The 22,516-nt window shown below is 51.9% G+C and overlaps 1 protein-coding gene across 1 annotated transcript in view; it reads right to left on the bottom strand.

Annotated features, from left to right (window-relative positions):
* Nucleotides 1-1,509: 1,509 nt before the first annotated feature.
* Nucleotides 1,510-22,516, bottom strand: part of SHISA6 (shisa family member 6) — a 161,817-nt gene continuing 140,810 nt past the window's right edge. The window contains exons 4-6 of the mRNA XM_059864557.1: nt 20,477-20,539; nt 8,712-8,864; nt 1,510-2,060 (exon numbers count right to left, since the gene is read on the bottom strand). Coding sequence (XP_059720540.1) covers nt 1,510-2,060; nt 8,712-8,864; nt 20,477-20,539 — 767 coding nt within the window. The remainder of the gene's footprint in view (nt 2,061-8,711; nt 8,865-20,476; nt 20,540-22,516) is intronic.

Here is a 22,516-nt window from a genome sequence, read left to right as displayed (position 1 = left end):
CCTCTGAGACCCTTCCCTGGCTGCAGAAGTGTGTTCCGGTGGGAGTCAGTTCTACAGAGTTTGGTAGGAGCACAAATCAAAGGAGGGGAAAAAAATGAAAAGAAAAATCGAACCCAAATCTAACAAAAAATCAAAGCAAAGCCCAATCTGTCTGGAAAGCCAAAGGTAAAACCCTCGCAAATTCTGGACCCACGAGTCTATGTTTTAAAGATTTTACAAATATACAGTATCTAATTAGCGTTATATCAGATATACAACATGCCCATTAATTATAAGTATGCTGGATATATAATTTATATGCATGAAATGTAACTGTCTTCATGGTTAGGATTGGGACTCGGTGGAATTGGAATTTGGAAGGTTTTTTCGGGAGGCCATTGCAGGGAGAGAAAACCACGGAAAGTTACCGACCTGCTTTTCGGTAAACAGACACCCTCAGCCTTGTGCCTCTGCTAAGGGCTGGAAAAAGATTTGCTACATATGGATTCTAGGCTGTAAATGGGAGGAGAAAACGCTCAGAAACAGGGGAACTGGGCCATGGAAAATGCTATCAGGAAAAGAAACTTGTGGGGAGAATCCAGGCTCGGTGACTGGCGCGGCAGCCTGGCCTCGCGGGGGTCTCGGTGGGGTGGGACCTCCCCAGCACAGGTCAGCAGTGTGGAGCTGAAGGGGTTCTGCTGCTTTAGGTTCAGCAGTGGCGAGAAGCTGGAGGAGGAGAAACCCTCTTCCCCCTTCCTATTTACATGTTGGAGACACCAAGATACTAGAATGAGTGGAGGAAAGGGTCTAACAAGCGTTTTCAGCATATTTGTGCTTATTGAACACATCAACCCCACTACTTCCTACACTGAGAGAGCAGGCGATTTGTAGGCACTAGTATGTTTTTATCTTATGAGTATATTTAGTATAAACTAAAACTTTATTTCTCAGCCAGGCTATTCCTGTCCCTAGATCTGCCAGTCCCTAAGGAAAGTCTGCCCTTGAATTTGCTCCAAGGGTGACGAAGAACAGATGTGTGGGTGCTGACGGGTGTCGAGCAGCCTGGGGGTGGCCCCAGCAGCCAGGACTTCCCTACTTGCTGCAGAAAGGCCAAACGTGAGGACCAAGAACAAGGCCCCTTCCTGCCAGGGTGGGGGGCTGCGTTTCCTCCTCCCTGTCTCAGGCTGCTTCTCCTTGGAGCAACTGCAAAGTCCTGAATTTATGGAAACTATGGGATAATGCAGGTGAGCCCTTGGAAGGAGCCATCGATTACTATGGCTTTCTTTGACAGAAACTGATGCCCACCAGGAAATTCCCTCTGTTATCCCTCACTAGTGTCTGACTGCTGCTTCAGTTCTTCCTGTGTCACTGATGGAGGGGTGGCTTTCAAAACAACGTGGGTGGGACTGCCAGAGAAGTCCTTGCAGACACTGAGTTAGTAGAGGTTATCGTGGCCTATAAGGCCACTGCAGAACGGGGTGCTGTGGCCACCCCAGTCCTTAAGGAGTATCTACAATGCACTGGGTTGTGTCAAACAGTCACCTCAGTTTTGCTGGCGGTGCGGTAGTGGTGGTGGTGCCCGGGGATGTAATGCAGCTGCTCCACCGTGTTGTGCCGGCGCGAGGCGAACGCTTGGCGCTTGGCCGAGGTCGGGTTCATCCCCAAGGTGTTGTACAAGTTATTTGAGGCACTGGGATGGGAGTGCATTTTTGACATCCTGTAGCGATCCAAGACCGGTGTTGACACAAAGACATCCGTGTGTGACAATGCCCTGGACATGGACTGCTCGGGGTAGCCCGAGCGCTCCGGGGACAGCAGCGGGTCCTGGGAGTGCAGGCGCTCTGCTGACAGCAGCTGCTCGTCTGAGAGAATCCGCTCGTAGGACATGCTGAACTCCTCGGGCATGATCCTCTCCGGGGACAGCACTCTGTCCTGGGACATGGCCCTGATGGGACGGCGGGGCCTGTCCCTGTGGTTGCCCTGCTGGGACATTTTGATGACGTTGATGGGCAGTGTGCCCCGGGCCGCCAGGTCGGGCAGGTGTCTCCTCCTCATGTAGTACTCGTCGGCCTCTTTGTCAGCTGTGGGGAGGGAGATGAGAGGTTAGAAATGTCAGAGAGCTGCCTCGGGCCCTGGAGCTGCTCCTGGTGACGCCTGAGGGACCATCTGCCACAGGACAGCCCTGTGTGGGTGGTGCCACCAAGGGCTTGTGACAGAGGAGTGTGAAAGGTGTGGGGACAGTGCCATTCCCTGGGCAGTGCACCCCACACTCCTCCATGTGGAGGCCAGGCCATGGTACCACATGATTTACATGAGTTATGGAGAAATTCCCAAATGTCACCTTCTCAAATTGTCACATTCTTCAGATGTCACCCTGGGAAAGAACAGGGCAGGTGACACGAGCAGGCGAGGTCCCTGTTTGAGGACATGCCCGTGTCACCTCTGGCCTCAGGCATGGCTATTCCCTGCAGCCCACGAGTGACCTCACCACATTTTAATTACCACATTGAAATATTTGTAAATGTGATCACAAACCAGGTCTGGTGGTCTCTGAGACACTGAATCGCCTGCCTGAGGTTTCATTTCCCATTTCTGTAATCAACCTTGGTTGATAGAATAGAATTTATCCCATGGAACATTTCATGCTCAGTTTGCTGCTCCTGCATCTCAAACGATCCCTCTGCTGCTCTGAAATGCAGCACACACCCCCCACACTCCCACTTTGCTTTCTTTGGCTTTGAGAGGAATGCTGTGGGCTCAGAGAGGATGTTGGCTACTGCAGCTGTGTCGTGATAGATCACTGGGATCCTACAGCCATCAATCTGCAGGTTTTATCCACCACCTTGGCTGGGAGTTGAAGACAACTGGCTGCCATTCCCATGAGCCAGAGCTGCTGTGGTGGGTGCTGACAACATCCCAGAGCTCTGCTCACAAAACACCAGTTCAGCCAAACCCTGCACCAGCCTGTGCTGGGCCACGCTTATGTCCTCATCCCTGTCCCACACCTTCCCTTCCCTGCTGCCAGGCCCCTGTGCAGAGCTCAGATCCGTGGGGAGGTGGGGTTGGTTCCTCACAGCCAGGAGCAGGAGCTGAGAACATCTGTGCCACCAGTGCTGCTGCCAGCCCTTTCCACCAGTGCAGCCCACACAGCCCCGAGGCGTGAGGTCACCCCCAGCTCCCCTGTGCTGCCTTCCTGCCCGTGGGATTCGCTCTCCAGAGCTCACACTGCAGGAATGAATCTTTATTTTTCACCACCCTACACTTCTCAGAAGGATGTCTCACTGCAAATGTCAGGCAGCAGCTCTCCTGGCCTCGAGCTCTCGTGTCTTTAAAATCACCTTCTAGGAAGCCTGAGGGTGGGGGGAATTCCATATGGCCCCAGGAGCTGTAAGCATTTTTCTGCTGTGCTTTGGGGCGGGTTGGAAATGCCAGGCTGGGTGAGCAGAGGCTCAGCAGCAATGCTGGAGGCTGGCTGCAGAGTGGGAAGCAGGCAATTAGCACTCTGGCACTTGGCCTCTGCTCTGGGTGACAGGAGTGCCACAGGATTTGCCCGTGTGACTCTAAATAGATGTAATTAAAGCACAGAACATCCCAAATGGAGACGTGCTTGGATGCTCACACCTGGCTCTGGTAATTGCCAGCAGGAGCTAAACCAGCTTATGTGAGGTTTGCAGCTCTGAGGCTGCTGGAGAGGTGGCACAATCAGCTGCTGGAAGGGGTTTGAAGGTGTTCCTTGGACTAAAAATGCAGCATGTGCTGCACTGTAAAATGTTTTGTCCATTAGGAGCATTAAAAAATTCCTTTTCCTTCCCTCTGCCCCCCTGTGATCCTGGTACAGATCTGTACAGTCTTTGGCTGCCATGGCTGAACCTTCAGGGAGCTGGTTTGATTTCAAAGATGTTTCTGAGCTCACTCAGGCTGTACCTCCAGTGGTGCTGAGGAGGAGGAGGAGGAACATTTCCAGGTGTGGAAGAGCTGCTCATCTCCATCTCAGAGGAGCCAGAGGAGGTGGGACAGCCGTGTGTCACACCCAACAAGCTGCTCCAGGCAGCAGCAGACAGACAGACAGACATTTTCCAGGCTGCTGGCTCTGAGAGGGGTGCCAGCCTGAGCCAGGGGTGGGGAACAGAGCCTGGCAGGAATGCTGTTGGATTGGGTTCTTTTTTGACTCAGAGAAGGGGTAACTGAGAGGAATTTTAAAAACTTCTGTGTTATTTTTTATCTCATGTGAAGGGCAAGACAATACAGATGTTATAATTCACCCTATCACAATTGGAAGCTAAATATTTTTAACTTACAATATATTATAAGCATTTCTTGGCCTACCATACTATACTGTAAATACCTTAAAGCCAATCACCTAAAAATACCCCTCGTGGGTCCTACTTCAATGCCTCTTTCATAGTTCTACTTCTTTAAAGTACCCAATCTTATTTGCAAGGTCTCCCTTTGAAACTTGTTTCTTGCTCCATTTCTACAAATTAATTTCTACAAAAATTATTTCCCCCGTTGTGTACAGCACCACTCAAGGGAGAGCTCAGCACTGGAACCCCAGAATTGCTGCACCCAGGGACAGCAGAGGAACAAACCCAGCTGCAGGCCTGGGAGAGCAGAGCTCCAGGGCTGGGAAATGTGCAGGGCTGGGTGCAGAGCTGGCCAAAACCAAAGTTTCCCTGGGAAATGAAATCTTGGAGCCATCAAATATTTTGGGTTGGAAGGAATCTTAAAGAGGGTCCAGTTGAAACCCCCTGCCATGGGCAGGGACACGTTCCAGACTGATTGATGCCACCCTTTGAAACTTGTTTCTAGCTCCATTTCTACAAATTACTTTCAACAAATTCATTTCCCACGTTGTGTGCAGCACCACACACGTGCCAAGGGAGAGCTCAGCACTGGAACCTCAGAATTCCAGGGACAGCAGGAAACAAACCCAGTTCCAGGCCTGGGAGAGCAGAGCTCCAGGGCTGGGAAACGTGCAGGGCTGGGTGCACAGCTGGCCAAAACCAAAGTTTCCCTGGGAAATGAAATCTTGGAGCCATCAAATGGTTTGGGTTGGGAGGAATCTTAAAGATGATCCAGCTGAAACACATTCCAGGCTGATTGATGCCACCCTCATGCCACCAGCAGGGACACATCACACCCTGGGACAGCTGGCACTGACCACCCTGCCCCCTGTCCTGTCACTGAGGCTAAAATTCACAATTTTATCCAAAATCCAACTCCTATCGAGTGTGCTTCTCCATTGAGGATGTGCTTAAAAATTTAAAAATTAAAAGAAAAAAAGAAAAAAAGATGTCCTAAGAGAATTCCAAAAAAGCAGAAATTGTGAACAGAGAAAAAATAATCACTGGTGTAATGCTTGGCAGACAGGATTTTTTTCTATTTTTTAATCAATCCCATAGTTCTGGGTCTTTCCTTGTGTTTTTCAAGCAATTGGAACTGGAACTACTGGAAGTTATGCTTTCTGCACGCTCCCTGGTCTTTTTCATTGGTTTTGGTTGGGGTTTTTCTGCCCTTTTTTTCCTCCTTTGGCAGTTTCCAGAACATCACCCAGGGCTGCTCTCACCACACTTGAGGAATGTTTGAGAGCTTCAACTGCCTTGGCCTCAGCCTAAGCTGTTTTACCCTCAGACAGCTTTTTTTTGGTGGATTTTTTGTGGTTTTTTTTTTTTCCTCATTTGGAAGGAGATCCCCAAATAAATGCTCTTACCTATTCCACCTCAACCTGAGCTGCCTCTGCAGACGGGCAGGGCAGAGCTCCTCTGGCCCTGGCATTGCAGAAACGAGGTTTGCAGAAATGCATTTGTGGTGCTCTGGGTAGGGAACGTGGGGCAGAGCAGCCAAATTCAGTTTTTCTCCCTGTTTTTACATGTTCTGGGGAGAAGAGATGCACGTGTGTGTGCGTGTGAGGCCAGCACAGCACTCCCTCTCCTTTTTTAAAGGTAATTTCCCCAGCTCTCCTCCTCTGCAGCTCCAGCAGGTTTCCTCTCTGGGCTTGTCTCTCCTTGTTTTAATTGGCTTTAACATTTCCAAGCTGCCCAGTCACTCCTGATGATTCTCCAGCCAGCACCAAGTGGTTCAACATGCCTGAAAACAGGAGCTCCCTTCCTCACTGACCTTTCTCACTCGGCTGGGAAGAGCCATTCCCTGGAGTGCTGGGCAGGATGGAATTCATCTGGCTGCTCTTGCTCAGCCACATCCTCACACCCTCCCCTCCCTGCTCCTCTCCAGGGGGTGCCAGCCCCTCAGAGACCCCCAAGGACCCCCCAAGTGGGGTTTTGTTGTCTGTGCCCTGAAGGAAGGGCCAGGCAGATAAAAACCCCTGGTCTTTCACCATCTGTCTCTGCTAATTGGAGGAAAATAAGTAATTTTTCCCTGCCTGGCAAGCCAGACAAACAGCTGAAATGTAGATTTTAAAAATATCTAAGGCTTTGTTTCTTGCTCAGATAGAAGTATTTGTTAATGATCTCTTCAGCACTTTAATATTTTATTTTTTTCTAGCAAGTCCATTGGGAAGAAGTGACAGGAATTTCGTTGGGAAGAAACAATTTTAAATAAAAAAACGAATGTCAAAAAAGTAATTTTCGAACTCCAGCTTGTAGATATCACACTTTTTTGTGTTCCCTTCGTGCAGAATAAGAACATTCTCTTGCTGGCACTTTGCAAGGGGAGGCTGGGGAGCTGGGAGCCTCCTTTCCCTTGGCTCTGGAGTGGAGCAGCTGCAGGAAAGTGATTCAGAGATTCTGGAGGTGCTGAGTGTGCTCAGTGCCAGTGGGAGCAGGGAGGGCTGGGCACTGCCAGAGCTGGAGCTCCCTGGCTGCTCAGGGAGAGAGCAGGGCAGTGGGCTGGCATCTGCAGGAGGCTGGGCTGGTGCCTGCAGAGAGCTCTGGAGTCTCTCACCCCTGCCCTGGAGGGGTCCAGAGGTGGGATTTGCCCTGCAGGGAGCAGGGAGTCCCTGCTGGCCCTGGTGGGTGGGTATTCAGGGTTTTGACTGAGCCCCTCTCCAGCCAACAGGAGAATTTCCCTGTTCAAACCACAGGAAGGAAGGGAAACCCCCAGGATTTGTTCATTGCAAACATTTCAACCCAACAGGGAGCAGCAAGCAGGATGGCTCTCCTGCATTTCCCCAGCCAAGGGACAAAGACGAGCTCGGTGGCCTTGGTGGCTGCCAGGGGTGCCCTGAGTGGGACAGGGAAGGCTCCAGGAGCACTGAGGGCACTCAGAGCTGCTCATGGACACTGCAGAGCCAGGGTGAGTCTGCAGAGAGCTTTCCCTGCACAAAACTCACTGGTTCAGAATCCACTGGAGCTGAAGGGTTTGGGATCAGCAAAGGGGATGGCCTGGAGCATTTCAGAGCCGTTGGCAGAGCAGTGCAATCCATAAAGCAACACAGAAGGAGAGATGCCAACGAGTGGAGATGGGGCAAACCTGCTGGAATGCCCAGAACACCCTGGGGGTCTGAGCATGGAACGGGTCAGGAGCAGCTCTGACACACACACAGTGTGGAACAGAGTGTGGGTCTGAGTATGGAATGGGTCAGGAGCAGCTCTGACACACACACAGTGTGGAATAGAGCATGGATCTGAGCATGGAACGGGTCAGGAGCAGCTCTGACACACAGAGTGTGGAACAGAGCATGGATCTGAGCATGGAATGGGTCAGGAGCAGCTCTGACACACACACAGTGTGGAACAGAGTGTGGGTCTGAGCATGGAATGGGTCAGGACACACAGAGAGCATGGAACAGAGAATGGATCTGAGCATGGCACATCTCTGGGCACACAGCACAGAGAATGGATCTGAGCATGGCACAGCCCTGGGCACACAGAGAATGGATCTGAGCATGGCACAGCCCTGGGCACACAGCACAGAGAATGGATCTGAGCATGGCACAGCTCTGGGCACACAGAGAATGGATCTGAGCATGGCACAGCCCTGGGCACACAGCACAGAGAATGGATCTGAGCATGGCACAGCTCTGGCCACACAGAGAATGGATCTGAGCATGGCACAGCTCTGGGCACACAGCACAGAGAATGGATCTGAGCATGGCACAGCTCTGGGCACACAGCACAGAGAATGGATCTGAGCATGGCACAGCCCTGGGCACACAGCACAGAGAATGGATCTGAGCATGGCACAGCTCTGGGCACACAGAGAATGGATCTGAGCATGGCACAGCCCTGGGCACACAGCACAGAGAATGGATCTGAGCATGGCACAGCTCTGGGCACACAGAGAATGGATCTGAGCATGGCACAGCTCTGGGCACAGAGCTCAGACAATGGATCTGAGCATGGCACAGGCCAGGAGCAGCTCTGGCACACACCACAGAGCAGGTGGATCGCAGCACTGCCCAAGGAGGCAGGGCTCCTCCTGGAAGAGGTGTTCCCACCACCTTGGCACCTTTCTGTTGGCATTTCCAGCTGCCCCCGTGGCTGGTGAGGTCCCTGGCTGTGCCAAGGGCAGCTCTGAGCACCCAGCCAGGCTGGGCCCCAGCAGGGAGGGAAAAGGATCCTTGGATGGCTCTGCCAGGAGCAGATCCCAGCAGAGGGGTGGGGGCAGCACAGCAATAACCCCAGGTACCCTCCCAGACTTCCACACCCACCCTGCTGGGGAGTGCCAGCCAAAGGAATCCCCACTGGAGATGCCAACCCAGGAGTGCCCAGCTGAGGGAAGGGGTTATTCCTTACAAAGCAGAACCAGGGGGAAGCAAAGGAGCTGACACCTACTGAGTCTCTTGAGAGATGAATATTTACTGGGGTTGGTCTTGACAGCAGACTCGTAGGAGGGCGGGAGGTGGGAGAGGTTCTGGAAGGAGCGGGAGAAGGACAGGTCGTAGGGCTCGGTGGCTGAAGTCAGGATGTTGTTCATTCGTGGCTTGTCTGCAAAAAAACAGAGAAAGGCAGGTCTGGAGTGTGCCCCGAGGGGAGGGAGAGAGGCTGGCTGTGCCCACAGGCTCCAGCAGGGAGCTAAGCTGCACCTGAGCCAGGCTCAGCCACAGCTCCTGGGCATGATTCACACTGGCACCAGCAGATCCAGGAGAAATGGATCCCGTGGTGCTGCTTCCTGTCCACAGCAGTTCTGGGGACAGCAAAGTGCTGCCTCACATCCCCTGCAGCTGCCCAGAGGGACGGGGCTGGACTGGCACTCACCCCGGGCATGCAGGGCTGTGCCAGGGGCTCAGGCAGCATCACTCACCTCCACCCCCCCAGTGTGCCCTCCCCATCCTCAGGGACACAGAACCAGTCTGGGGGGTCTTTAACTGGGCCACCACGATGGTCCAGCTGCCCTCCCTGCGTGCCAGAGTCCTCAGGGATGCTCTGAACCTGGGGGCTCTGCAAACCCCCACAGCTCCCTGCGCCCAGGGCTGGGACCTGGGGCTCTGAGGCACCTCAGGGGACACTCTCAGGGCAGGGCCAGGTGTTGGGGAGGTTCCTGAGGCAGGAAATCCCTATCCTGAAGGGTGGAGGATGCCCTTCTACCGGTGCTCATTTTGTTGGTCACTGAGGGTCCCCAGGCAGGGTCCCAGTGCCCTCTGTCACAATTCCAATGCTGAGGGCACTGAGCCCTGATGCTAAAACTGAAGTCCAGACTACCTGCAGGGGTTTGAAACCTTGTTCCTTCACTGCAAGCTGGAAAAGGGTCTTTCATCAGCCCAGCCAAGGCACAGGGACCCGTAGAACTGCAGTTATAACCCCCAGGTGTTCAGGTATTAAAATGGGCAGAGAGGAAAGGATTTAACGAAGCAGGAACTTCAATTATTGGAAGCAGAACCAGAACAGACCAGGGGGCTCTGTCAGACCCCCCGGCAGTGATGGGGGTCAGCAGCTGAGGCAAAAGGTGGCCACTTCAGGTATGGTCTGAGGGTAAATTCTCTGCAGGAGCAGCAGAATGCCCAGGCTTGGGTTCACACATTCCTGTTGTACATCCCTGAAGTGTCCCCATGCATGATCAGTGTGCACTCACCTGCCCCAAGCCCTCTTGCCTCCTCTGCACCAGGGGCTGGTTGGGATAAAAGCTCAGATTCTGCCCAAAGGTAGCAGAGCAGCAGGGGAATTTCCCCTGGGAAACTGCTGGCTTTGTGCAGTGCCCATACACCTGCTGACTTCTCCCATTTCCAGGAAAAAATCCCTCAAAATCCACCCAAGCAGAGGGCAGACATTTCACAGACATTTCCTAGACCTGAGTCATAAGTGAATCCGTGTCCTCCAAAAAACATCTGTGAGAGTGAGGCCAGTCCTCCCCTGCTGCCTCTCTGCCGTGTGGAGCCCAGCTTGTTGGGCAGCAGAACGTTTTCCTCCCCTCTGAATTTTTCATTTCACCGTGTCCTCGGTGCCCCTGCAGCCTGGAAATGAACCCAGCAGTTCATCTGAGTGTCTGCTCGGGGATCCAGAGCTGCTTCCACAACTTTTCTCCCACTGGGGCTTCCCCTGGATGTTTCAAACCTGCTGTCAGCCACCCTCAGCCCTGCACAGTGTCAGAGACAGGCTGAGGCAGCCCTGCCTCAGTAATTACAGAATCACTCTCACAGTAATTCCGTAAGAAAGAAAGTAATTCTTTCTCACAGAATCCAGCAGGGGGGAAAAATTCCTCCTCCCAATGCAGAAACCACCTCAGTTCATAAATCTCCTCTCCCCTTCCTCCTGCTCCTCTCTGCTCTCCTGGCAGGGGGTTCTGGTGTGGCAGGAAGAGCAGAGACCCGAGGGATCTGGAGTGGAACCTCTCAGAGAGCAGCAGTTCCCTGCTGGAGATTTCCACCTCTTGTATTTGTGGGGTGCCCCGTGGCAGGGAGGAATGATGGACCTGACTCCATGCTCTCAGAAGGATCATTCATTATTTTATGATACTGTATTATATTAAAGAATGCTAAACTAAACTATACTAAAGAATACAGCAATACAGACAGAAGGCTAAAAAGATAATAATGAAAACTCCTGACTCTCTCCAGAGCCCTGACACAGCCTGGCCCTGATTGGCCAAAGAGTGAAAACAATTCACATGAAACCAATGGAACAATCACCTGTGGGGGAACAATCCCCAAACACATTCCACATGTGAGCACAGCACAGGAGAAGTAAATGAGATAAAATTGTTTTCCTTTTTCTCTGAGGCCTCTCAGCTTCCCAGGAGAAAAATCCTGGGTGAAAGGGTTTTTCAGAAAATATGAATGTGGCATCCATCCGTGTCTAACAGCCTGCCTGCAGGATCAGGGAGTGTGTGGCATTCATCAGGGGGCTGGAAACAATTGATTTGATGTTATCCAGCAAACAGAGGCTGGATCAGCACTGAAACCACGTCCCCACTCCTCCTCCTGCTTGTGTGGCAAGGACCCCGGGGTAAGATCTCTCTGCAAATTGCTGAGGCAGAACGTGGAGCTAATCTCCATTTCCATGGAGGTTTGGGCATGATCAGGGAGCCCAGGCACAGGCACGGAGCCGTGCTCAGTGCCAGAGCACAGCATTAATTGACTGCTTGCATGAGGTGTGTGAAATTAAGTGCCACCCATTTATCTGATGGGCTGCTGCAGGATCACTTCATCTCCTCACTGCTTCTCCCATCCAGGCACTCAGGAACAGGCTGGAATGATTCTGGCAAATGAGAAGTCACCTTGAAATCCACTGCCCATCACTCAGCAAAATAAGGGATAAACTGAAATGACCAAAGCTAATTTCAGATGTCTTTTGCATAATGTAGCTTGAGGGGGAGATCAGAGAGCTGAGGTGCTCCAGGAAGGAGAAATATCTCGTGCAATTTATATTCTGAGGCCAGTTCAGCACCAGTTTCTCAGCAGGTTTTCACTCCTGCAATATATTTGTCTCTGGTCTCTCTCTCCTCTTCGTTTGTGGTGCTTGTGGGCTCCCATGGAAGCTGCAGGTCAGAATCAATAATCAGGATGCAAATAAAAGCTCTCCCACTGCCTGCCAGGCAGCTGAGGCTGTACCCTGTGCTCCCCAGCATTCCCATCATCCCAGCTGGAGCTGACCCTGGGAAACGAGCTCTGTCCATGGTGCTGGGATCACCTTTAAATCAGCTTTGGTCCCCCTTCTCCTCAGCATCTCCGTGCCATTTGGTGCCCATTTTCTGGCACACCATCCCTCAGCCAGCAGCACAGGAGCCTCCCCAGCCCGGGCACAGCCCCACCTTGGTACAGACAGTGCAAGGCTTTGCAGTTCTGCAGGAATTGCAGCATTTCCCCTCCCTGCAGGCAGCCCTGGCTGCACAGTGCCCTGAGCAGGGCTGCACAGCCCAGCCCAGAGCTCAGGAGGGGAGCAGGGAGCTCTGTGGAGCTCTGATCTCTCCTCCTGCACCACCAGGCCAGGTGGGTGCATCTCTTCTGCTGCATGAGCCAGAATTGCCAGGCCAGTGTGAACCTGCTGTGTTTTTATGGGAACCAGAGCACCCCTGGGCCAGGCTCTGAGGGGCTCCTGCTCTCTCCCACCTTGCACTGGGCTGGGGAAGGGGCTGCCTGGAGGGACTGCCTGTGCTCCTACCACACCTGGTGATGCCTCAGGATTTCAGCTTTTCTATTTTTCAAATCCTGCAGTGCATTAGTGCACAGCTGTGAACTCCATATAAAGTGTGGTTAACTGCAATCACATTTTGGTCAGACAGAACAATCCCTCTGGGCCTGAGACCCAAGGACACACCACAGGCCCTGAAAAGTATAAACAAAAGTGAATTGTGGGGAGCAAACTGGGAATATGACTTCATTAACTGAAGCTGTAATTGGAGAATTAACCCCGATATGCAAATAGACCAAACTGATATCTGTATAAAAACTGGTGACCATCATCCATCCTGGGGGCAGCCTCTGCCAGGCTTTGACTGCCCAAGGTGCAGCTGTTGGAGGCCTTTCATAAACTCCCATTTTCTCCTCTTGATCTTGCCCAGCCTCTGTTCCAGGCAGCCACCCCAAGGCTTCACTGTCCTAACAGGACAATGTCTTTGGTGGCAGCACCTGGGTGGGTCCTGCAGCCCTGCTGGGCCTGGGGGTGGCACTGAGGGTGGACTCACACAAATCCACTGCTCTGATCACTCCTGCAGTGGCACTGAGGGTGGACTCACACAGATCCACTGCCCTGCTCACTCCTGCAGTGGCACTGAGGGTGGATTCACACAGATCCACTGCTCTGCTCACTCCTGCAGTGGCACTGAGGGTGGATTCACACAAATCCACTGCTCTGCTCACTCCTGCAGTGGCACTGAGGGTGGATTCACACAAATCCACTGCCCTGCTCACTCCTGCAGTGGCACTGAGGGTGGATTCACACAGATCCACTGCCCTGCTCACTCCTGCAGTGGCACTGAGGGTGGACTCACACAAATCCAGCACTCTTCTCACTCCTGCAATGGAACTGAGGGTGGATTCACACAAATCCACTGCTCTGCTCACTCCTGCAGTGGCACTGAGGGTGGATTCACACAAATCCACTGCTCTGCTCACTCCTGCAGTGGCACTGAGGGTGGATTCACACAAATCCAGCACTCTTCTCACTCCTGCAATGGAACTGAGGGTGGATTCACACAAATCCACTGCTCTGCTCACTCCTGCAATGGAACTGAGGGTGGACTCACACAGATCCACTGCCCTGCTCACTCCTGCACTCTGCCATCTGCCAGGGCAGCACGGCCCCTCTGGGCTGAGGCACAGCTCATTTCTCTGCCAGTGCTTTGCATCCTCTCTGCAAGCTCAGGGCTCAGAGAAGCTCCAGGATTTCCAGAGCTGTGCAGATCAGACCTGAAGTCTTCCTGTCACATCTTGCTCTGCCCCTCTTGTTGGAAGATGCTTTCAAAGTGTGTTTACATGAGGCACAAAACCTTTCATGTTCAAGGACAGGAGCAGATGATACCAAAATAAAACTAAAAGTGAATTGGTGGCAAAGTTTGGAACAAAGCTCAAGTGGCAAAAGGGATGTGCTGCAGATTTGCATTTGAGTCTGCACATATGTTGTGCGAATTCTGCAAGACATTTCAACAGATGCCTTTTAAAACATTCCCCCAGAGAAAGCAAACAATGTCACCTAGGAGAAGCTGCTACAACCCAGCCTTCTGCTGCTCAGCTGCAGCTCAGCAGAGCCCCAGCCCTCTGTCAGAGCCCTCCCTGCTCCCCCAGCTCTGCCTCCTGCTCAGCCCTTTGAAGGCTCAGACGCAAAGTCTCCGGCTCTGACGCGAGTTCTCACAAAGGGCCCCGATCCTCAGGAAAATCTGGTGGCACTGCTGACGTTCTGGAGCCTTCTGTGCCAGGGCTCAGGGCTCCCAGGCCACGCTGAAGTGACAGGCAAATGAACTGATGTGTGCAGAGTCCAAATCCATGACGTGCATCCTCAGTGTTTGTGTATTCACACTTCTGTTTGCTGGTGTTGCAAACGCTGTTATTAATAGTGCTCTGCATTTCTCATGACTAATCTCCAGGAGGTTTCTACATTTCCAGGTCAGATCCTCTGTGGTGGAAATCAGAGCTCTCCAGTGAGTAGCTGCCCTCATTTGTGAGAGCTGGAGATGGAGGGTTTCCAACAGAGGCAGTGTTAAAACCCTGTGTCTGTCAGGATGGCTCCAGCCCTGGGCCTTGCAGGGGAGAGAACTGAGCAGCACCTGCAGGAGGAGGGTGCAGAGGGAGGGGATGCAGCACACAGTGACACTGGGTGTGACAGGGACACCCCTGAGTGCTGTCACCCTGGGGATCAGCATGGAAAGGCCCCTGAGCACACAGAGCATCACTGAATATTGCACCAGAGTGGAACAGCCCCTGAGCACACAGAGCATCACTGAATATTGCACCAGAGTGGAACAGCCCCTGAGCACACAGAGCATCACTGAATATTGCACCAGAGTGGAACAGCCCCTGAGCACACAGAGCATCACTGAATATTGCACCAGAGTGGAACAGCCCCTGAGCACACAGAGCATCACTGAGTATTGCACCAGAGTGGAACAGCCCCTGAGCACACAGAGCATCACTGAGTATTGCACCAGAGTGGAACAGCCCCTGAGCACACAGAGCATCACTGAATATTGCACCAGAGTGGAACAGCCCCTGAGCACACAGAGCATCACTGAATATTGCACCAGTGAGGAAAGGCCCTGAGCACACAGAGCATCACTGAGTATTGCACCAGAGTGGAAAGGCCCTGAGCACACAGAGCATCACTGAATATTGCACCAGTGTGGAACAGCCCCTGAGCACACAGAGCATCACTGAGTATTGCACCAGTGTGGAAAGGCCCTGAGCACACAGAGCATCACTGAATATTGCACCAGAGTGGAACAACCCCTGAGCACTCAGAGCATCACTGAATATTGCACCAGAGTGGAACAGCCCCTGAGCACACAGAGCATCACTGAATATTGCACCCTACAGCTTGGCTGAGAGGAGCAATGCTGAACTTAAAATGAAAGGGAGAGCTGCAGAGATGAAAATTGCACAGAGCAGTCAGAGCAGAGGATCTGCTCATCCTGGGGGGTGATGCCCTGGCAGGGGGTGCAGATAAAACACCTGGCTCTGGCACCAGGGCTCTGCAGGGCTGGGACCCCTTCCTGCTGGGCCTTAGACCACTGCAAAGTGGTACCTGCCCCCAGCTCTGCAAGGACCTGGGCAGGGCAGGGAGAGGGATTTTGGAATGGCTGGAATGGTTTGGTTTGGTCTGGTTTGGTTTGGTTTGGTCTGGTCTGGTTTTGGTCTGGTTTGGTCTGGGTTTGGTTTGGTTTGGTTTGGTTTGGTTTGGTTTGGTTTGGTCTGGTTTGGCTCACAAAGACCCCTCAATTCCAGCCCTGCCACGGCAGGGACACCTCCCACTGCCCCAGGCTGTCCCAGCCCGGCCTTGGGCACTGCCAGGGATTCCAGAATTAAACCCAGGATTTGATCTGAGACCTTGGAAAAGGCTCCCAAACTCAGTGCTGCAAGGGAAGATGTGGATTTGGAGTTTAAAGCAGAGACAGGAAAAGCTAAGGAAAGGATATTTAGACTTTCAGAGTTTAGGAATAGACAAACAAAGCAGGTGCAGAGGTGAACAAGGGGCTCAGACTGCAGCACTGTGGGTTTGGGTGCCACAACATGATTGGCTAAGAAAGCTCACACTGTAACAGGGGTCCCCAAGACAGAGTATTTATGTATTAGCTCAAAACCATAAATATCCCTGTTAGCACTGTTGTATTGGTCAACAAATCCCTAAAAGATCTTGTAACTGAGAGTCTTGGGACCTTCTGAGCCGTGCTGTGAAGGTGTGAGCCAAACTCACCCTTCCTGCCTATGGAGAAAAACAGAAAATAAACCTCATCCTCAAAAACAACTCAGAGGTCCCATCTCCAATTCCTTCCAAACCCCCCCAGGTGAATTATCACACCTGCCACTGCAGCCCTGCCCAAGGTCAGGACACCCAGGTCTGGCTCTTCTCTGGGGTTCATGCTGCACATCTGGTTAGCTTCTCCTTTCCCCCACACATTTCTGCTGGGGATAAAGCAAATTTAAACAGCCCTTAATTGTTATGATTTTGTAAACAGTGTCTTAAACACAATAGACACAAAACTCTCAACAAATTGCTGGAGGAGATGTGACAGAATAGGGAATCATTTTCATATCTTCTGGGATTGCCCCAAATTGAAGCTTCTGGTCTGATGTTAGAAAATTGATGCAAGGATTTTTTCAGCACTGTATCCCCCAAAGCCCTATTAGTGTGTGGGAAGGAAGATGCCCTGGATTTCTGAAATGGAGAAAAGAGAAAGAAGGAGGAAAAGAAAGGTAGAAAATTAAAAAAAAAAAGGGAGAAGAGGGAAAAGGAGGGAGGGAGGGAGGGAGGGAGGGAGGGAGGGAGGGAGGGAGGGAGGAAGGAAGGAAGGAAGGAAGGAAGGAAGGAAGGAAGGAAGGAAGGAAGGAAGGAAGGAAGGAAGGAAGGAAGGAAGGAAGGAAGGAAGGAAGGAAGGAAGGAAGGAAGGAAGGAAGGAAGGAAGGAAGGAAGGGAGGAAGGAAGGAAGGAAGGAAGGAAAAACCACACTCAGACATGAGTCCATAGAGAGGAAAGTGTTAGAAGCCCACACAAGTACAGCTATAAAATGAAATTTGCCTCCCTCAGAGCAATCCCAGGCATCATCCATGCAAAAACACTTGGCCAAATTAAAACCTTGAAGTAATTGGCTGCTCATGGTGCTTTACCAAGTATTTTTTGAGATGATTGTCAAGTGCAATTAACTGACATAAAAGTTGTGATATGAACTTCCTTCTAACCATATTATTTGGAAATGTGCTTGGTATTTATAAAGATGTAAAAAAAAAAAAAATTGTTTATTAGGTGCTCTTTAGGTTAGGATAATTATATATGCACTAAATATAATGAGATGAAGCTTCAGCAGCAGTAAAAAATAAAGCAATAATCTGTACAGCAACTGAGCCCAGGCAGTCAGTGTGTATTTCTGTTACAGCTGATGCTCAGTTCTCTTTTGTGCCCCCAGCTCGGTTTTTTCCTTCATATTTTAATGTTTTTATGGGGGAAATCATTTTATGTGCTTATTTTGTGTGAAGGCTGAATATCTAAGCAAGATAAATTAATGTATCAAAAGATTTAGCTGCATTTCATATGTAAAACTTGGTTGTGCTTAGAGCCTAATACTTGCTCCCTCCCACTCACATTTTACATACAAATCACTACATTTCCTAAAACTGCTGTAGAATTCTTCATTTGCAGCTCAAATCTGCAGCTGAGGTAGAAATAAAGTCTAGAGTTAAGGAAATCCACATGGAAATTCAGATTTCAGTGGAATTGGGGTCTAAATGCTGCCACTGAAAGCCAAATTTCAGCCGATGTTTCTAAAGGGCTGCAGGAGCCTCTGGAATGGGACATTTGGTGTCCTGGGGGGAATCTGGGGCAGGAATTGTCCAGCAGCAGGAAAAACCCGAGGATTCCTGGCAGGTGTGGGATGCTCAGAGTTAATTCAGAGCCCCCAGCCACAGCTGAACTGAAATCCTGGGATTGCAGCCCTGGGCTGGAGAGTCTGGAACTGAGGAGTCCCAGGATGGGCTGGGATGGGATGGACCTGAAAGGTCACCCAGGGCCAGAAAGAAGGAGGGAGAGAAGGATGGGAAAGAAAGAAAAGAGAGAAGAGGGAAAAATGAGGGAATAGAGGGAAGGGAAGGTTTGGGAAGGGAAGGGAAGGTTTGGGAAGGGAAGGTTTGGGAAGGGAAGGTTTGGGAAGGTTTGGGAAGGTTTGGGAAGGTTTGGGAAGGGAAGGTTTGGGAAGGGAAGGTTTGAGAAGGGAAGGGAAGGGAAGGGAAGGGAAGGGAAGGGAAGGGAAGGGAAGGGAAGGGAAGGGAAGGGAAGGGAAGGGAAGGGAAGGGAAGGGAAGGGAAGGGAAGGGAAGGGAAGGGAAGGGAAGGGAAGGGAAGGGAAGGGAAGGGAAGGGAAGGGAAGGGAAGGGAAGGGAAGGGAAGGGAAGGGAAGGGAAGGGAAGGGAAGGGAAGGGAAGGGAAGGGAAGGGAAGGGAAGGGAAGGGAAGGGAAGGGAAGGGAAGGGAAGGGAAGGGAAGGGAAGGGAAGGGAAGGGAAGGGAAGGGAAGGGAAGGGAAGGGAAGGGAAGGGAAGGGAAGGGAAGGGAAGGGAAGGGAAGGGAAGGGAAGGGAAGGGAAGGGAAGGGAAGGGAAGGGAAGGGAAGGGAAGGGAAGGGAAGGGAAGGGAAGGGAAGGGAAGGGAAGGGAAGGGAAGGGAAGGGAAGGGAAGGGAAGGGAAGGGAAGGGAAGGGAAGGGAAGGGAAGGGAAGGGAAGGGAGGACATGGGCAGGGACACCTCCCAGGGGCTCCAAGCCCCATCCAAGCTGGCCTTGGGCACTTCCTGTGACTCAGCTGCCTGTGGTCACTTCTGATCCTGCTGGGAATTGTCCTCCCCAGGATACCACAATTCCCAGCACTCCTTCCAGCCCTCTGCGCCACCCTTCAAGCTCTTCTGATGTCTTACTCAAAAAGTCCAAATGTATTTTCAGGCTCTCCAAGCAATGGCTCAGCAGCAGCAGCACACATGGAGGGAAGGAACAAAAGCAGCCCTGGCCATCTGGAACACTCAGAGAGAGATGTACCTCTGAATCACACCCTCATTTGTAGTCAGCTCATCCCAGTCCCCCACAACAACCCAATTACTGAGGCACAGGAAGCACAAGGAATCCAAGACCATCAGTGGATCTGCCTTCAGGTTTTTTTGTCTCTTAAGTACATAAAAAAGCAAAGCATCTGTTAGGAGCCGAGGGAAGTGGAATTGTTTTGTCACATTCCCTGGAGAGCTTGGATGCAACGGGACCCTGATGCTGGAGCTGCATTGAAGCTCCTGGGCAGACACAGTAAAGGGCACTCAGAACCCAGCAGGGGCTGGATTTTAAGAATGAGTACCAAGACCAAAGAGAAGACAGCACAATTTCAACCCTATTTCTCAATTTTCTTCTTCGTTTTTTTTTTTTTTTTTCTCCCCCAGGAAAGCAAAAAAGTAAACAGAATGAGTAGTCAGGAACATTGGAGGCTGTCAGTTCAGGCTCAATAAATACTGCTGTGGCACTGATGAGTTTAAAGCTGACACTCTTCCTCCTGGAGTGTTTGGAAGACAGAAAATGAAGTCCTGATAGCACAGGCTTACCATGGAAGCAGTTTTTAGGCTGAAGAGATGCCTGCCTCCTCTGGGAAGGAGGAACCCCCAAGGCTGCAGGGGATCTTTCCAAGGGCAAAGTCCTCCCACCTCCTTAGCAGCAGGGAGATTTCTATGTGTGAGCACAACTGGCAATAAATCAGCTCCAGAACAGCCAGGACGAGGTCTCAGAGCTCAGAACAAACGCCAGGACAAAAAGGAGTAACAAAGACAGAGATTCAGAGCTGCCAGAAGGGACAGAGCTGGCCAGAAGGGACAGAGCTGAGATTTCCTGGGAGCTTGCAGCAGGAGGAATGGATCCCATTCCAAAGGCACAGGGGGCAGGGAGGGACACGGACAGGACCAAGACAAGGAGCAGCAGAAGAGGGGGGAGAGCAGAGGGGACCTGAGGGGTCAGTCAGAGCTTGGTGTGATGGCACAGACACTGGGAACAGGGTTTGGGGGCCTGGGGCTGGGTGGGGCTGGATGGGGATGCCAGGGTTTGGCTGGCTCCAAGGGAGGGGAGACACAGCCCAGGCTCAGGGGAACCCAAAAGAGGGGACAGAAGGGCTGGGGGACAGGGCTGAGCAGAGAGAGGCCATGGAGGAGGCCAAGAAACATCTCCAGGCTGGGAAGAGGGGGAGGAAACCAAGTGGGAAACCAAGGAGTTTCTTGGAATCAGACACAAGGCTGATCAGCACAGTTAGAAAAGACTGGGCCATATTTCCCTGGGCACACTACAGAAAATATGGTCCTGTGTTTAATGTCAGTGGAGCCATCAGCCATGCAGCACTGCCAGAGGAATATTTCCATTAGCATTAAACACGTTTGGTGCCAGTAAATGTCACTGGCTGGCAGAGGAAAGTTACAACGTGTGTAATTTTGCTCTTTGCTTTCTCTTACCATGTGTAGGTGTCTGGTTGTCACTGTTTAGTATCAGGTGATTATAATTTTGTTCTTGGTCATCTGAAATTCACAGAGAAAAAAAAAAATCCCTTTAAGAACCAGCTTAGCATTGGCACTGATCTGCAGATGATAATTACAGCTCACAGTATCACAGGAAATCTCAGCGTGATTAAAGAAAGGAGAAGGAAATGCTTAAGAAAGCAGAAGATTCTGTTATGCAGTTCACTTAAAATTCCAGATGCAAGGAGAGCACGATAATGGGAATCTGCTCCCCCTCTGCTGAGCCTGCAAATGAGGGTTCTCTGCAAAGGTGGGAATCATGTCCAGACAGGAGCACACCCAGCTGTACCACAGGCTGGGCTGCTCCTGGAGGCCCCCTTGTGCTGCTCCAGCTCCACCAGGGCTTTGGAGTGTTCAGGATGTGAGCCCCAAGCCTCCAAGCCCACTGTGAGCACAACCAGAGCACCAGGTGGGCACAGAGAGGAGTCAAAGGTGTGCCCTGGAGGAGCCCAAGAGCTGCTCAGGAGCTCTGCTCCCTCCCCAGGGAATGGCAATCCTGGGAGGCAGGGCAGGGAGCCATCCTTGGCAGAGCCACTGCTGGGGCTGGGCTGGAGGAGAACAGCTCTGTCCCCTTCCCCTGCAATGAAATCAGCAGATAAGGGACTCCTGATAAGCCTGCAGGGCCTCCAGCAAGGACTGAGCTCCCTACCCAGACCTCCCCACCCTGATGGGGCTGCAGCAGTGCAGGAGCAGAGGAGATCTCTGGGATCCTTCATGTCCTCTCTGCTGCTGCAGGGGTCACTCCAGGGGTGCTCTGCTCTTCCCAAACCTTTCATGGACATCTCCTTTCCCCCACCCAAGCCCAGCCTGTCCCACTGTGAGCACAACCAGAGCACCAGGTGGGCACAGAGAGGAGTCAAAGGTGTGCCCTGGAGGAGCCCAAGAGCTGCTCAGGAGCTCTGCTCCCTCCCCAGGGAATGGCAATCCTGGGAGGCAGGCAGGGAGCCATCCATGGCCGAGCCACTGCTGGGGCTGCCCTGGGGGAGAACAGCTCTGTCCCCTTCCCCTGCAATGAAATCAGCAGATAAGGGACTCCTGATAAGCCTGCAGGGCCTCCAGCAAGGACTGAGCTCCCTGCCCAGACCTCCCCACCCTGATGGGGCTGCAGCAGTGCAGGAGCAGAGGAGATCTCTGGGATCCTTCGTGTCCTCTCTGCTGCTGCAGGGGTCACTCTGCTATTCCCAAACCTTTCATGGACATCTCCTTTCCCCCAGAAGTTCTGGGTCACTGAGTTTTCCTTTCTGCTTTTCAGACCAATTCCTTCTTCCAGGGACGTGGAGAGAACCCCCCCTTATTTCTGCCCAGCCCTTTGTGAGCACGGTTGCTGTGAGCTCCTCTATCCTTGGTGCTGGCACCTTTCCTTTGCTGATTCCCTGTTTTCCTGCAGCCCCTGTGCTCCCCCTGACCCAGATCCCCCTCAGCCATGGGATGTGTTTCTGAGGGAGCCCCAGGACAGTGCAATGCCTGCTCTGTCCCCAGCCAGCTTCTCTTGCTCACACAGACCTGGGATATTCTTCTTTTCCTGGTTCGTGTAAAGTCTGTGATCCTTTGTGGTTCCTTATTGCTTTCCCAAGGAACTCTCCAATTGTTCTCCAACACAGAAAAGGCTTTTTAGCATTCCTGCTTCAGCCCCAGGCATCTCATTTTTCTCCATTTAATCAATTTATTTGCAGGCTATTTATCCAATTTGTCAAGAACATTTTAAATTCTAATCCTGTTCCCTAATAGACTTACAGTCACCCAAGGTTCATATCACCTGCAAATTTAATAAGTGAATTCCTTTTCCAGCAGGGACAAAGAGACCAAACCCAGGACCACACCAGGCCATCCTTCCCCTGATATTGGTCCCTGCATGGTCACTCAGCCCTCGTGGCCTCCAGACAAGCTCATTAACAACCTGCCTCTCTAATTAATCTCACATTGCTTTGCTGGAAACTGCTGGAAAACTTGCTGAGGTCACGATCCTTGGTATGAGCT

This window comes from Haemorhous mexicanus, chromosome 20 (genome assembly GCF_027477595.1).
Source record: "Haemorhous mexicanus isolate bHaeMex1 chromosome 20, bHaeMex1.pri, whole genome shotgun sequence".
Classification (NCBI taxonomy): domain Eukaryota; kingdom Metazoa; phylum Chordata; class Aves; order Passeriformes; family Fringillidae; genus Haemorhous; species Haemorhous mexicanus.
Note: the sequence above shows the minus strand (reverse complement) of the source record. Positions and strands in the feature narration are given on the sequence as shown.